The sequence below is a fragment of the Saccostrea echinata genome, unplaced genomic scaffold, assembly GCF_033153115.1.
Source record: "Saccostrea echinata isolate AGI-Se365-2 ecotype Australia unplaced genomic scaffold, CSIRO_AGI_Sech_v1 ptg000004l, whole genome shotgun sequence".
Classification (NCBI taxonomy): Eukaryota; Metazoa; Mollusca; class Bivalvia; order Ostreida; family Ostreidae; genus Saccostrea; species Saccostrea echinata.
This window is the reverse complement of record NW_026889753.1, coordinates 11,918,016-11,934,305: the sequence shown is the minus strand read 5'-3', so window position 1 is coordinate 11,934,305 and position 16,290 is coordinate 11,918,016. Positions and strand designations below refer to the sequence as shown.

General features: G+C 32.8%; 2 protein-coding genes across 2 annotated transcripts; both read left to right on the top strand.

Annotated features, from left to right (window-relative positions):
- The first annotated feature begins 942 nt into the window (after positions 1 to 942).
- On the top strand, positions 943 to 2,377 carry LOC133179193 (serine protease inhibitor Cvsi-2-like). The gene is made up of 3 exons (XM_061313986.1): positions 943 to 998; positions 2,005 to 2,124; positions 2,281 to 2,377. The coding sequence occupies exons 1-3, from the start codon at positions 959 to 961 to the stop codon at positions 2,370 to 2,372; spliced, it is 252 nt and encodes an 83-aa protein (XP_061169970.1). The 5' UTR covers positions 943 to 958; the 3' UTR covers positions 2,373 to 2,377.
- A 9,419-nt stretch (positions 2,378 to 11,796) lies between these two features.
- LOC133179195 (serine protease inhibitor Cvsi-2-like) lies at positions 11,797 to 13,333 on the top strand. Its single transcript, XM_061313989.1, has 3 exons — positions 11,797 to 11,876; positions 12,946 to 13,065; positions 13,220 to 13,333. Exons 1-3 carry the CDS (start codon positions 11,837 to 11,839, stop codon positions 13,309 to 13,311), a joined length of 252 nt encoding a protein of 83 aa, XP_061169973.1. The 5' UTR covers positions 11,797 to 11,836; the 3' UTR covers positions 13,312 to 13,333.
- The last annotated feature ends 2,957 nt before the right edge of the window (positions 13,334 to 16,290 follow it).

Below are 16,290 nucleotides of genomic sequence, written 5' to 3'. Positions count from 1 at the left end.
TAACTCTGCTCTTTTTACTTTTGAATTTCTGAATCAATCTGAAAACTATACACCGTTGAAGACTTTTCTTTACACATATAAAAATCATATCTATAAAATGAGTTCTATGGGTATTTATGTAAAGTAGCACAGTTTTCACATACTCTCTCATTTTCATCTTCTTGGCAGATGTCATTTTAAACAGTTTTCAGCTCAGTGTAGTGACCATGCTTACTTTAAATTTCTTTGCGAGAACAATTGGAAAAATCATGGGCTCTTCTGTGATTAGGAGCTCTTTAATTGAACGTTTCAGCTGTGAAAAAATGAAATTAAACAGATCTACATTTCTATGATATACTGTTTGTTGCACTATTTATTGAACGACCCTCGTATTTTATATGCAGGACCTTATTAAAACCTAGCATTGTTGCTAAATTATGTCATCCTGGAAAAATAAATGCTTTTTTATTATTATTATCACAGTAGAAAACAGGCTTGGGGTATTTTTGTTTTATATTCAATGTTTATAAGAACAAAATTGAAAGAAATGCTTCTCTTTAATTCATTTTTAGAAATTTCGTTTATTTCAAAGATTGTTTCAGTATTAAAAAGGAATTGATTTATTCGCATGAATATATTATTTGTATGTTTAACATTTAGAGACTATTAGAATTCTGTAGGTCAATATTTCAATTCTTAAATTTTCTTTAAAATATCAATACGAATGGTTTCAATTAATCCATGAATTCTAAAAAGAAAATATTCAACTCGATTGGTAATATATATACATGTCTTTGTTTGTGTCCTTCTTTTGGAGCAACACGACATCATATTTCGTGCTTATTTTTATCTCCACATGACATTAATGTGTGCTGAAATGCTAACCTTTGCAAGATAATTTTTTTTCAAAGTAGGTATATAAATGAGACGAATGAAGAAAAAGATCATCTTTCACAAAACCAGTGAAACAAAGATCATCATGAGGGCTATCTTCATTCTTGCAGTTGTTGTCGTAGCAGGTATGTATGTTTCCTGTGATGTAACTTTAAATATTATGACTTCCCAAAAGGAATGTACATTATACAATTTGATGATAGAAAATGAAATTCTAGCTTCCAAAAGAATTCCCTTTTTTGCAAACTAAATAGTTTTTTTTACACAATAAGAGGATTTTAAAAAGTATAGTAGACATATAAGAATTCATTTATTTTAAGAAATAAGACTCAATAATTTCTTTGAATTTTGGAATAATTGGAATAATTAATAGTGTCATTTACAGAAGTTCCAAATCCATACTTCAGAAAAACAAATTACTCACATTTTCCTCCAAGCTGTTATGACTCTTTCTTTAATTTGCTCAACATTTACTTACATCAATCACATTCTGGCACTAAGTAACTGTTAATGATACATTGATTATACAAAATACATATTATTATACTAATTTATACTAATTTATGTAGATGTATGCAAAACTTTACTGACTTTTTCATTTACAATGTAACAGTTCAGTAACTATGCATATATAGTTGATAGAATATCGTGTATTCAGCCTTAATAGGGTAAAAAGAAATAGCAATTCTATTAAGAAGTGCTGAAATCTAAACTCTTTACATTTTTTCTTCAGATCTTTTTATACCCTTGACATGAAACTAACTTCTCTTCAAAAGAAGGAAATGAATATTTCTTTGTTAATAATCAATGACTTGTGAATACACCGAATTCTCCTGACACTATAAGTCATAGCTTTGCCTTAATCTTATATTTTATGTTAAAAAATGATTGCATTGACCAAGTAAGAAAGTCTCTGTAAACATTACTTTTTTGTCCGTATTTGCATTTAAATCCCTTTATTAAAAAATTTTAGCATATTGAATTTTTACATTAACAGTTGAAACAAATCTTAATTTATTCACCTTATTACATAAAAAAGAATTATACAAACTGAATGCAAATACAGTTAAGGATCGAAGACCTTATGATTTGTGTGTGTATATTCTTAGATTTTATATTAACGTTTTACAGTCTCCGCTGAGAGATGTAGGGACACAGGCGACTGTACAGCCACAACATGTGGAGGAGGATCGACCCTCCATTGTATCAGAGACCAGTGCACATGTACCACAGCAGCAAGTGGTGATGGAGGTACGTAATCTCAATGCATCAAAATGGGGCATTCATTTTTGTTATCTGCAATACATGCAGCGTTGATAAAATAGCAAAAAACAATGTGGTCTAACCTTTGGATACCACATCGAATCTTTATATTAGTAAAAGTAATCGAAACCCTTTTTATTACAGCTTGTACTATGGCCAGTGACTGTCACGGACGGTGTGATAACGGACGCGAGCACCATTGTATTGATGGTCGATGCAGATGTACCCATATTTGAAGAAATAAATCAAAATAAATTACTAACTCATTTAGTTCCATTTTATTCACACAACTGATTCTTCCTACTTGATGATTATAAATCAAATTTCACTTAATTTCACTCCATTTCTTCATCATAGAACTAAAAATTAGAATAACTCCAGTTGCACATTCTTTTATACTAAAACTGGTACATAGCCAAAACTGCAATGGCTGCAAGGTTAAGTTTGTTAGAAATTGAGAGATTCAAAATTTAATATTGATGCAGCTCAGCTATTGATCACAGTCGCTGATTGGCTTATTATTATTTTTTTAAGAATGGACAAATGCATATGTGGTGAAGTATTTGACAGTGTTCAACATCAAACTAGAGATTGTGTTATTGTATTATTAAGTCCAATTATCAAATATTTAAGTAGCATTTAAACAAGAAATGGCAATGTTCCTCTTACATGTAGTGCATGGGAGAAACATTGAGTTGAAGAGCAATTGAAAAGCCTAAACAAGTATTTACAAAATACTTTGAAATTGCAAACTTCCTACTGATTTACATACAGTTTGAGAGTGCAAGTTAACCATCTCAAAATTGTATTTACACACCAAGAGTAAAATTTACATACGTTTAAAATTTACATCTGTAAGTAATTGAGCGCATGCGAACGGGGCTTATGTCAGCAAAGTATCCAGTATGAAGCATATATGGCAGGTTCTGTAATGACTATTATTTCGAGTTCACTTGAATATCGATTTGATTTGATTTCATTTGAGTTTAGTCGTAACTGAGTTTTCACATATCAGTTCAAAATGGAATGGACTCTATTCCTAGATCACAGATCATATACACAAGACAAAATTGCTAATACACCACTGTTTTTTTTATCTGCAAAAAGGACATCTGCATGATTGACACAATAAATCTAAATTGCCTTCTTGCCTACTGCAGTCGAATTTTTTTTTTTTAGCAAAACACCTTCAAATTAAAGGGGTTTTTCTTCATTTTACATCCAAATCATAACACTAATATGATTACAATGTTGAATTTTGTTTGTATACGACAATTTAATTAAATTCTCCAATTTTAATGTCTCCAAAGTACTAGTACAATTTATTATCTGTTAGAGATTTTTTCTTCAAGATCCTTGTCAATAATATAAGTCTTTTGGAAAAAAATATTCATTTTATTCTTGTTTTGTGTCAAGTGTATGAAAACTATGGTTATGTACTTGAAAATACATTCTAAATGTTGCATAAAATGTGAGTGTTTATGGCCTTATCGGTGCCGGTTTGGACTTACGAATGAGAGATCTTGAGTTCGATCTCCAGCATTGCTTAAAAAAACTGTGATTCTTCTGGCAAATACACCACAGCAACATGAAAGCAAAATCTAAATTTACCGCCAGTCCTATGGTACAAAGTATGACTATCACACGAAGTGCACCTGTGTTGACCTGTCAATCAAAATCACTTGACGCTGTATGCACTGCAATTAAGTAGCCTGAGTTTGAAATGATCTTGAAGTATGATCTTTAAGTAAATCTGATGCAACAAACTTGTGAAAAAATAGAATAGAATAAAAAATAAAATATCTCGGTATTATGAACTTCGATTTTGGGACGTGGAGACCGGTCCTTTGGATGAGATCGTATAAATCGAGGTCCCTTGTCGCAGAAGGTGCTGGCATAAAAAAGATTCCCCTCTGCTCAATTGCGATAAGTGCCAAAGTATAGGACAAAAATTTGCAGTCTCCACCGGAGAGTGGTGTCGTCTCCATGTGAGTGAAAAATTCTGGAGAGGGACGTTAAACAACATACGTATAATCAATCAATCGATTGCTGAAGAATTACTGTAATTGAATAATCTGTCTTATAGGTATGCTGTCAAATCTTGATATTACAACTTTACAAAACTCAGTGACTTTACGTTTAATGTGATACTAACTTAATTCATTATATTTTTTTATAACACCATACACAATTATGCCAAAACATACATGATAGTACGGTGTTCGTTCGTCTGTTTGTTTGTCTTAGAAATGATTGCAAACAATTTTTTTTTTAATTGCTAATGATATACGTATATCTCTTATAGGTGCCAAATGTATTATACAAGATTGATAATGAAAATCAAAGTACCTTAAGTACTGAAAGGACTTTTTTCCAGTTATTTTTTTTCTTTCACAGTAAATATGATATGTATGTTTTTTACACAGAAAAAAGCAAATTCTTACAGATTTAGAAGAACGGAAGACTTTTTTGTTGCCATGGCAACAAGAGTCTAGTTATTATTATTATTTTGACCATATTTTGTGCAGGCGTTTTCTCGAAAACTATTCAGTGGTTTTTCGTGAAACTTTCAGGAAAAATTAGTCATTGTATGAACTTGTTTTATCACAAGGAAAATTTGGAAAATTCCATTTTGGTTCCAAGTTACGGGCAATTTCCTGATTTTAAAATGAAATTTTGTCCTCGAGTGTTCTCAAGAATGACTAAAGATATGAACTGGGGACTTATTGGAGAGCATAGATCGTGACTTCTGAATTTGTGGAATCGCATTTTCGTTCGTCGTCGGCACTTCCGGTCGCTTACGGAAGTGATCAAAGAAATCATAAAATTTCAACTTTCTTTTTTTAAATCAATACTTACATCACATTATTGCATCTCTTTTGTAGTTTCGAAATATGTTGGTCCCACCGGAAACAAAAACGTTAACTTCCGGTTATAATAGAAAAACTACATAATTTGAGTATTTTTCTTTCCCATTAATATCCTTTGTAGATAAAGTATTTGAAATGAATTTTAAATATGTTATTCAAACTGCAGATATCTAGAGTAACATCAAATATCTTTCACTTTAAAAATTCACTTCCGGTCGCGTGTTTTCCTGTCCTCAAAATGAGAAGTTCTCTGAGCAAGATCTCGGAAACGGCGAGAGATTAAGACACCAAACTTATATGAGCAACAGACCTTAAGATGTAGGCAAAAGCATTTGGGTTCAGAGCGTCAGCCGTCACTTCCGGTCGTCACAGGAAGTGATCAAAGAAATCAAAAATTTCAACTTTTCTTTTTTTTAATTAAAAATTGCATCACTTTATTGCATCTTTTTCGCAGATTCGAAAGATGTTGGTCTCACCGGAAACAAAAGTGACAACTTCCGGTTATAAGAGAAAAACTACATAATTTGAGTATTTTACTTTTCCATCAATATTTTTTCTAGAAAAAGTATTTGAAATGAATTTTAAATATGTTATTCAGACTGCAAATGTCTAGAGTAATCATAAATATCTTTCAAAAATTCACTTCCGGTCGCATGTTTTCCTGTCCTCAAAATGTGAAGTCTGAGCGAGACCTCAAAACCAGGTAAAAGATTAAAACACCAAACTTTTATGAGTAATAGACCTTGAGGAGTAGGCAAAACCATTTGGGTGAAACGCGTCAGTCGTCACTTCCGCTTGTCACAGTAAGTGATCAAAGAAATCTAAAAAAAAAAAATTAACTTTTCTTTTTTAAATTAATGCTTGCATCACTTTATTGCATCTCTTTTGCTGTTTGGAAATATGTTAGATTCCACCGGAAACAAAAACGTCAACTTCCGGTTTTAGGAGATAAACTTTGATATTTAACTTTCTCATAAATATTGCTCATCTATAAAGTACTTGAAATGACTTTATGTATGTTGTATATACTGCAAATGTCTAGAGAAAAGTCAAAGATTTTTATAAAATGCACTTCCGGTCTCGTGTTTACCTGTCCTCAAAATTAGAATTTGATCTCACAATATTGCTCGGCAACAGTAAACGACTGAAGTCTAAAACTTTCAGGACTGATGGTCAGTCATCAGTTATATGAATCGTGAGAAAATCTTGTATCGCCGTTACTTCCGGTACTTCCGGTCGTGACCGGAAGTGATGTAAAAAATGAATGGTTAACGTTAGGAAGTTGGATTTTCACGCTGACGACCAGGGTTAAATTTCCAGAGTGTCTGAATTTCTTTTATCTCTTTTTCAGCTTGAATTTTCGTTTTTATTTTCAGAATCGGACGGAAGACCTCTCATTGCTCGCAATGAGTTTCTAGTTCTTTTTTTTTTTTTTTTTTTTTTTTTACAAATTTTGTGCAGAAGATTTCTCGGAGATGGGTCATTCAATTTCTTTCAAATTTTCAGGGTTGCTGAGTCTTTATCTGAAGTTAATTCCGGCAATTCCGTTTTTGATAAATCACTTCCGGTCGAGAGTTATCTCCCTTTTATCGAATTTTTTGTGACCATTTTGTCTACACAAAAACTCAAAAACGACAGAAGGTAGAATGCTGAAATTTTCAGTGATAATAGAGGACATGTTGTAGTTGTGCACCTCAGTTTTCAAATTTTCTGGAAGTGCCTAGTATGGAAGCTCGGTAGGGGTCGAAATTTAGGGCACGAATCATGAGTGAATTTTTCAGACATTTTGTATCATATCTTTTAAAGTATAATTATTTTGTTAAAACATACTTAATAATATTTGTGCAGAATGACAAGATCTTTAATACGATATCAAGAAAAAAGGGCTGACTTATCACATTAGGGGCCGAGAGGGGCCAAAAGTATTAAATTAATAACTCTTTAATGATCAATATTTTGGTATACATTACTGAAGCAAAAATGTTTATCTTAACAATTTACAACTATACATTATAATATTTATGTCATATGTTACATAATTAGGGGCCATACGGGGCCAGAATGCCAAATCTTTGGCACTCGATATCTCGAAAGTGGGAAATATTTTGATAAGCAATATTAAACAAAAGATGTCCAAAATAATGTTTTAAACAAGATGCATCCTTTCATTTTCTGCTAAAGTCCCCATTAAGGAGTTGAAGGGCCGGTCCCTAAATACTTCTTTTGTAAATATCTCAGAAACGAAAAAGAATTTCTGAGTAGTTGTTGAACAAAAAGTGTTCAAAATCATGAGAGCTTTAAAGCGATATGAAGAAAAAGGGGCTGGCCCCTCAAAATAGGGGCTGAGAGGGGCCGAAAGTCTTTGAACAATTACTCTTTAACGAACAATATTTTGTAATGCATTACTGAAGCAAAAATGTTTATCTCAACAATTTACAACTATATATTATGATATTCACATCATATGTTCCATAATAAGGGGCCATAAGGGGCTAGAATGCTAAATCTTTGACGCTTTATATTTCAAAAGTGGGAAATATTTTGATAAACAATATTGAACAAAAGATGTTCAGAATAATGTTCTAAACAATATGCAACCTTTTGATTTTTGCTAAAAGTCCCCATTAAGGAGTTGAAGGGCCGGCCCCCAAATATATCCTTCGCATATATTTTGGAAACTGAAAAGAATTTTTGAATAGTTGTTGAACAAAAAGTGTTCAAAATCATGAGAGCTTGAAGGTGATATCAAGGAAAAGGATCTGACCCCTTAAATAAGGGGCCGAAGGTATACAATCAATAACTCTTTAATGATCAATATTTTGTAATATATTACTGAAGCGAAATAGTTCATCTTCAAACACTTTATCTAAATAACATGATGTTGATATCATATGTTACGCAATAAGGGGTCTTTAGGGGGCCAGATTGCATAATCTTTGGCGCAATATATCTCGAAAAGGAAGAATATTTTGATAAACAGTATTGAACAAAAAACGTTCAAAATAATATTCTGAACAATATGGACTCTTTCAATTTTTGCTAGACGTCTCCATTTAGGACTTGAAGGGCCGGCCCTTAATATTTCTTTTGCATAAATCCTGAAAACAAAAAAGAATTTCTGACTAGTTGTTGAACAAAAAGTGTTCAAAATCATGAGATCTTTAAAATGATATCAAATAGAAGGGGCTGACCTCTCACATTAGGGGCCAAGAAGGGCAGAAAGTCTTTAATCTATAACCCTTTAATGATCAATATTTTGTTAAATATTATTAAAGCAAAATTGTTCGTCTTAACAATTTATTTATATCATTATATTTGAACGAAAATCTCAGTCAAATTCTTATCTCATCAAAAATCGGACGGAAGACCCACTCGTTGCTCGCAACGAGATCGCATCTAGTTATTATTCTTTTTTTCTGCACAAATTTTGTGCAGACGATTTTTCGGAGATGGATTGATGGATTTGCTTCAAATTTTCAGGATTGTTGCTAGGTTAACTGAAGTTAATTCCGGCTGAACAGTTTTTTAAAATTCACTTCCGGTCGAAAGTTATCGCCCTTTTATCAAAATTCAGAGGACCTCCTTGTCTGCGATGGAACTCAAAAACGGCTTGAGCTAGAGCGCTGAAATTTTCAGTGATGATAGAGGACATGTTGCCATTATGCACCTGGGTTTAGATATTTTCCGGAAGTGCCTAGTATGGAAGCTCGGTAGGGGTCGAAATTTAGGATACGAATCATGAGTGAATTTTTTGAGACATTTTCTATCATATCTTTTAAAGTGTAATTATTTTGTTAAGACATACTGAACAATATTTGTGCAGAATGACAAGATCTTTAATATGATATCAAGAAAAAAGGGCTGACTCATCACATTAAGGGCCGATAGGGGCCAAAAGTCTGAAATCGATAACTCCTAAACAAGCAATATTTTGGTATACATTACTGAAGCAAAAATATTTATCTTAACAATTTACAACTAAATATTATGATTTTTATGTCGTATGGCAGATAATTAGGGGCCACAAGGGGCCAGAATGCTTAATCTTTGACGCTTTATATCTCGAAAAGGGGAAACATTTTGAAAAGCAATATTGAACAAAAGTTGTTTAGAATGATGTTCTCAACAATGTGCATCCTTTGAATTTTTCCTAAACAGTCCCTATAAGGACTTAGAGGGACGGCCCCTAAATATTCCAAGTCTACATGTCTCGAAAACGAAACAAAACTTCTGAATAGTTGTTGAACAAAAAGTCTTCAGAATTACAAGACCTTTCATGTGATATCAAGAAAAAGGGACTGACCCCTCAAATTAGGGGCTCAGAGGGGCCAAAAGTCTTTCATTTTTAACTCCTTAACGTTAAATATTTTGATATCAATTATTGAAGCAAAAATGTTCATCTTCACAATCTGCAACTATATATCTTAAAATTTTCATCAAATATTACGTAATAAGGGGCCACAAGGGGCCAGAATGCTTAATCTTTGATGCTTTATATCTCGAAAAATGAAAATATTTTGAAAAGCAATATTGAACAAAAGTTGTTTAGAATGATGTTCTCAACAATGTGCATCCTTTGAATTTTTCCTAAACAGTCCCTATAAGGACTTAGAGGGACGGCCCCTAAATATTTCAAGTCTACATGTCTCGAAAACGAAACAAAACTTCTGAATAGTTGTTGAACAAAAAGTTTTCAGAATTACAAGACCTTTCATGTGATATCAAGAAATAGGGGCTGACCCCTCGAATTAGGGGCTCAGATGGGCCAAAAGTCTTTTATCTATTACCCTTTTACAGTAATGTTCATCTTCACGATCTGCTACTATAAATATTTTAAAATCTTCATCAAGCATTGCGTTTTTAGGTGCCATAATGATCAAAATTTTGTTAAACATAACTAAAGCAAATTGTACGTTATCACTATTTATATATTTATGAACGAAAATCTCAGTCAAATTCGTATCTCATCTTATCAAAAATCGGACGGAAGACCCACTCGTTGCTCGCAACGAGATCGCATCTAGTTATTATTCTTTTTTTTTTTCCTTACCGATTTTGTGCAGAGGATTTCTCGGAGATGGCTCTACCGATTTCCTTCAAATTTTCAGGGATTATGCGATGCTATCTGAAGTTTGTACCGCTATTTCAATTTTTAAAAATTCACTTCCGGTCGGAAGTTATCGCCCTTTTATCAAATTTCAGAGGACCTCCTTGTCTGCGATGGAACTCAAAAACGGCTTAAGCTAGAGCGCTGAAATTTTCAGTGATGATAGAGGACATGTTGCCATACTGCACCTGGGTTTAGATATTTTCCGGAAGTGCCTAGTATGGAAGCTCGGTAGGGGTCGAAATTTAGGATACGAATCATGAGTGAATTTTTGAGACATTTTCTATCATATCTTTTAAAATATAATTATTTTGTTAAAACATATTGAACAATATTTGTGCAGAATATAAAGATCTGTAATATGATATCAAGAAAAAAGCGCTGACTCATCACATTAGGGGCCAATAGGGGCCAAAGGTCTTTGATCGATAACTCTTAAACAGACAATATTTTTGTATACATTACTGAAGCAAAATTATTTATCTTAACAAACTACAACTATATATTATGATTTTTACGTCATATGTCACATAAATAGGGGCCACAAGGGGCCAGAATGCTTAATCTTTGACGCTTTATATCTCGAAAAGGGGAAACATTTTGAAAAGCAATATTGAACAAAAGTTGTTTAGAATGATGTTCTAAGCAATGTGCATCCTTTGAATTTTTCCTAAACAGCCCCTATAAGGACTTAAAGGGACAGCCCCTAAATATTTCAAGTCTACATATCTCGAAAACGAAACAAAACTTCTGAATAGTTGTTGAACAAAAAGTCTTCAGAATTACAAGACCTTTCATGTGATATCAAGAAAAAGGGGCTGACACCTCAAAATAGGGGCTCAGAGGGGCCAAAAGTCTTTCATCTATAACTCCTTAACGTTAAATATTTTGATATTAATTATTGAAGCAAAAATGTTCATCTTCACAATCTGCAACTATATATCTAATAATTTTCATCAAATATTACGTAATTAGGGGTCACAAGGGGCCAGAATGCTTAATCTTTGATGCTTTATATCTCGAAAAGGGGAAATATTTTGAAAAGCAATATTGAACAAAATTTGTTTAGAATGATGTTCCCAACAACGTGCATCCTTTGAATTTTTCCTAAACAGCCCCTATAAGGACTTAAAGGGACAGCCCCTAAATATTTCAAGTCTACATATCTCGAAAACGAAACAAAACTTCTGAATAGTTGTTGAACAAAAAGTCTTCAGAATTACAAGACCTTTCATGTGATATCAAGAAAGAGGGGCTGACCCCTCAAATTAGGGGCTCAGAGGGGCCAAAAGTCTTTTATCTATAACCCTTTTACAGTAATGTTCATCTTCACGATCTGCTACTATAAATATTTTAATATCTTCATCAAACATTGCGTTTTTAGGTGCCATAATGATCAAAATTTTGTTAAACATAACTAAAGCAAATTGTACATTTTCACTATTTATATATTTATGAACGAAAATCTCAGTCAAATTCGTATCTCATCTTATCAAAAATCGGACGGAAGACCCACTCGTTGCTCGCAACGAGATCGCATCTAGTTGTTCTTCTATTTGGACAACACGAAATTATATTTCATGCTTGTTTTATCTCCACATGACTGTAATCTGTGTTAAATTGCTGACCTTTTCAAGGTGATTATTCCCAAAGTATGTATATAAGTGAAACGAAATGAAGAATTATATCATCTTTCACAGGAATCACTGAATCAAAGATCATCATGAGGGCCATCTTCATTCTCGCTGTTGTTGTCGTAGCAGGTATGTAGATCTTCTGTGATAAACGGTTTTAACCATTAGAGAAGTCAACAGAAGCTAATAGTTGTACATCATACGATTTAACTGTACAACAAGAAATTGTGTTTTGCATTGAAAAACTCATTAGTTTTGTAGAAGGTTAGACAATTCTGAACAAAGACACCACATTTTTCAATCATTTGTCGAATTTTAGTAAATTATCTTTTTTATATCTCATGATCTGAAAGAAGTTTTTCAGAAACATAAATTTCTAAGGATAAACGGATTTGATTGGATGGGGGAGAGTGTTGATACTTATTATTGTTGACATTATTCATTTTTTTCTAATAACTTTTTCAAATTTGGTAAAGTACGCTTATGAGCATATTCAGTGGTAACGTGATAAATCGATTATACTAATGATATAGTGCTGATTAAATTGCTGTTACATTGCATTTGCAACACAGCTTTGAATTAACTCTGTATATAATGTGAAGAAAAACATAGTGTAAACAATCTTAGTTTGTGATTCTATTTATGACTCAGATCTCTCACCTCTTTCTTTAAATTATCAAATTCTTCAGATGAAAGGGACTGAACTGAAAATAAAAACTCTTCTTTTACTACTTTACTATGGAATGAATTAAATCCCTGAGGGTTAATATTTGTGTCACTATAATTATAATATGTACATAAGAAGCCTGTACAGATTTAGTAAACAGATAAGGTTCGAATGTTGGGATGTGTATTTAAGGGTACTTGTAACCAAAAGAATCCACGAACATTAGTCCTTCACGAACAATGATGATTTTACAGTCTGACATTTTACGCAAAAATGATTGACCCACAAAGGTCCAGTATCTCTGCTTAATAATGTCTTTTTCAACATATTTTATTACAATTTGTATAATCAACCTTGATACTGTTATGCATACTGATTTTTTTTTATATTTACAGCTTTAACAAATCTTTATTTATTAATGACAATACAATTACAGATATACACAGGTCGAAGTTACACACATTAGACCTGAAAATGTTTCAGATGTACAATTGTAAGGGTGATTTTATATTCATCATTAATGTTTTACAGTCTCCGCTGAGAGATGTAGGGACACAGGTGACTGTACAGCCACAACATGTGGTGGGGGATCGACCCTCCATTGTATCAGAGATCAGTGCACATGTACCACAGCAGCAACTGGTGATGGAGGTATCTAATCTCAATGCATCAAAATGGGCATTCATTTTTGATATCTGCAAAACACGCAGTGTTGATAAAATTACAAAAAATAATGTGCTCAAACCTTTCGATATACCATCGAATCTTTCTAATAGTAAAAGTAATCTGAATATTTTTATTTCAGCTTGTACTATGGCCAGTGACTGTCACGGACGATGTGATCACGGACGTGAGCACCACTGTATTGATGGCCAGTGTAGATGTACTCATTTTTAAAGAAATAAATTTTCAAAATTTACCGACATTTAGGTTTTTTTTCAATCTAAATTTGTCATATGTATTCATTCATTCCTGTAGAAATTAAAATGATATTAGAATGTTAAAAACGATTTGATTTGGAAAAGTCTTATACTAAGTGATGTTCCTTTAGTAATGAGCGTATAGTGGAAAATTTTACCTCACAAATGGCTTAATTTTAATATAATTAAATCAAAACGTCAGTTATGGATTTTCTGGATTGAATTTTATTGTTTCCAGTCTGTTGAAAGATATCAAAACACGGGTGATTGTACAGTCGCTACACGTGGCGAGCGTCGACACTCCATTTTATCAATCAGTGCACAAATACCGTAGCAGCAAGTGACGATGACAGTCAGTTACTCATTAGTCATTTGGGGGCAACATTCTTTTTTCTTAACCTTTATCCTTACAAACGTAGATACAAAACGGGTTCCATTTAATGGTCTACTAAGCCTCTTTCTATACTTCTCACTAAAATATTAACATAAAGGAAGGAAACAATTCAGGAGTGTGTGCAACACCATATTTAGGAAGTGGTGTAAATCAGATGTGGATTCTTAAAAATTCCAAGGAACTTAATGCAAATTTGAAATCACAAAACTTTATTAAAATTAATAACCTCAAAACGTACGACTTTCAACTCTATATACAACCATTCCCCCCCCCCCCCCCAATAAATTAAAGTTTTTTGACATCATTGACAGCTGCTTTTTCAATAAAAGATGGAACTCGTAAAATTTACTTAATTTACTTACCTTGATCATTTGCAAAGTTATTTTGTTTAAAAACATTCTGACTGTACACATAAGTACTCTGAAGTTGATGTTAAAAAGATGTTTGAGTTTTGATTGACAATATCTATATGGTTTTTGGAGACCAGGTCTTCCAACAATCTGATGGAATTCCCAAGGAAACTATTTGAACCCCTTTATTAGCAGACCTATTTTTGTATTCATGTGAAGCAGATTTTATTCAAAATCTTATACACAAGAAGAAGAAAACACTTCCTGTGGCCTTCAACTCGACATTTAGATAAATCGATGAAGTATTGCCAATTAATAATAGTTATTTCCATTCATATGTCGACACGATGTATCCCAGTGAACTTGAAATAAAAGATACCACAGAGTTTGACACATCTGTTTCATATTTGGATATTTTAATTTAAAAAAAACGTTAATGATAACCTAAAACCAAGCTTATGAAAAACGTGATGACTTTAACTTTTCAATCGGCAACTTCGCTTACTTATGCAGCAATATACCATTATCATCTGCCAACGGTGCTTAAATCTCTCAGTTGATTGAATACGCAAGAGCATGCTGTACGTATGAACAATTTCTAAAACGAGAGAAGTTATCACAAACAAGTTGTTGAAACAAGAATATCACCAATCTCGTTTAAACTCATCATTTCGTAAGTTTTGTGGTCAATACAATGACCTTGTCAGCAAATCTATCATTAAGTAAAATACTGACTAACGTTTTTCATACTAATTGTAAGGCCATTATATACACACTGAATTGTCTACGAATTTTCCCGTTATTTCCCGATTATGCCATGGAGCATACGGCGCGTGTTATCGGTCGGAAGGAGATGCTCATTCCTCCATGGCACCTGATCCCACATCTGATGTTTTAGAGGTCTGTGTTTGCTCTGCTTCTGATTTGTATTGTTTAAATGGACATTTGAGATTGAATATGTTCGTTATCTCCATATATTTCATTACAAGCAAAAAATACAAAAATGGTTTGTGTGTTCATTTAAGAATTTTACTCAATCTAACGGTTAGAAAAAAAAGTAACGTTTATCCTTTTTATTACAGCATGCACCATGACCAGTGACTGTCACGGACAATGTGATATTGGACGCGGCACCACTGTAATCACTGTCAGTGCAAATGTACTCATTTTAAAGAAATAGATTACAAACGAGTGGGGTCTGTCAGCTAACATTCGCAACTGTACTCGGCAATGCTGGTACCGGACATCCATGTCTGTACCTGCTCACTAATATCAAAAACGGAATGTCAGAGCAAGAATTTCCGGATTGTTCAACGTATTTAACTATATGTTGTTAAGTATGGATTGTTTTTTTAATGAAAAATACGAATATGGAGGAAAGAAAATCTCTGATTTCTGATTTCAAATAAATGTACTTTATGGAAGGCTGTAATCGCCAAAAGGTACCGATAACTGGCTTAGTGAATATATCGAGGAAAATATATGTTAACTTGACTATGTCTAAATCCATTGCATGGATCGCTATAATCTCTAAAAAGTAACATTTACTACGGCGTACATTTTGTATATCTATGACTGTATACCTGTGCCTGATATTCAACATCTGCGACTGTACCTGTGCCGTACATACAACCTACCACTGATTCAACCCGTGCTTGATTAATAACATCCACGACACGAAATTCTGTGGATTTCCTCCGATTTAGATTTAGACTGAATTCAATCAAAGAGCAATTAACGTTAATCTTTATATTACCCATGACAGTGATACCGAGACAAACGATGTCAGCAGTGATTAGGGAAGGATCCAAAACTTTTACAGATTTAAAATTAAAGGTTTATGTTCAGAGAAAAATTTGAGCCAGGTCTTTAATTTTTTTTTTTTTTTTTTTTTTTTTGGGGGGGGGGGCATGATTTCAATATCCTACGTGCTCAATAATGATGATGAATTAAAAATGAAACATGCTAGTATAATTATTGAAAAGATACGAGTAAATAATTAACAAAGTAAAATAAAAAAAGGAAATTAAAATATATATTGGAATTAATTTGTAATCCTTAATTTTATGTTAGAAAGTATAAGTACGTCACAATATTATTAATTTCACCCATTTCATTTATCACGCAAGTGGTGTCAATGAAAAACACAGGTTTTCCCCCATAAATATATGTCTTACGATAAAATTTACTAGGCACAGGTATCAAAGTTGTA

What these genes read in the sequence shown, in the direction of transcription:
- LOC133179193 (XM_061313986.1), top strand. Translation starts at nt 959, where the DNA reads ATGAGGGCTATCTTCATTCTTGCAGTTGTTGTCGTAGCAG. An exon ending in TGCAGTTGTTGTCGTAGCAG is followed by an intron (nt 999 to 2,004) that starts GTATGTATGTTT and finishes AACGTTTTACAG; the next exon opens with TCTCCGCTGAGAGATGTAGG. An exon ending in AGCAGCAAGTGGTGATGGAG is followed by an intron (nt 2,125 to 2,280) that starts GTACGTAATCTC and finishes TTTTTATTACAG; the next exon opens with CTTGTACTATGGCCAGTGAC.
- LOC133179195 (XM_061313989.1), top strand. Translation starts at nt 11,837, where the DNA reads ATGAGGGCCATCTTCATTCTCGCTGTTGTTGTCGTAGCAG. An exon ending in CGCTGTTGTTGTCGTAGCAG is followed by an intron (nt 11,877 to 12,945) that starts GTATGTAGATCT and finishes AATGTTTTACAG; the next exon opens with TCTCCGCTGAGAGATGTAGG. An exon ending in AGCAGCAACTGGTGATGGAG is followed by an intron (nt 13,066 to 13,219) that starts GTATCTAATCTC and finishes TTTTTATTTCAG; the next exon opens with CTTGTACTATGGCCAGTGAC.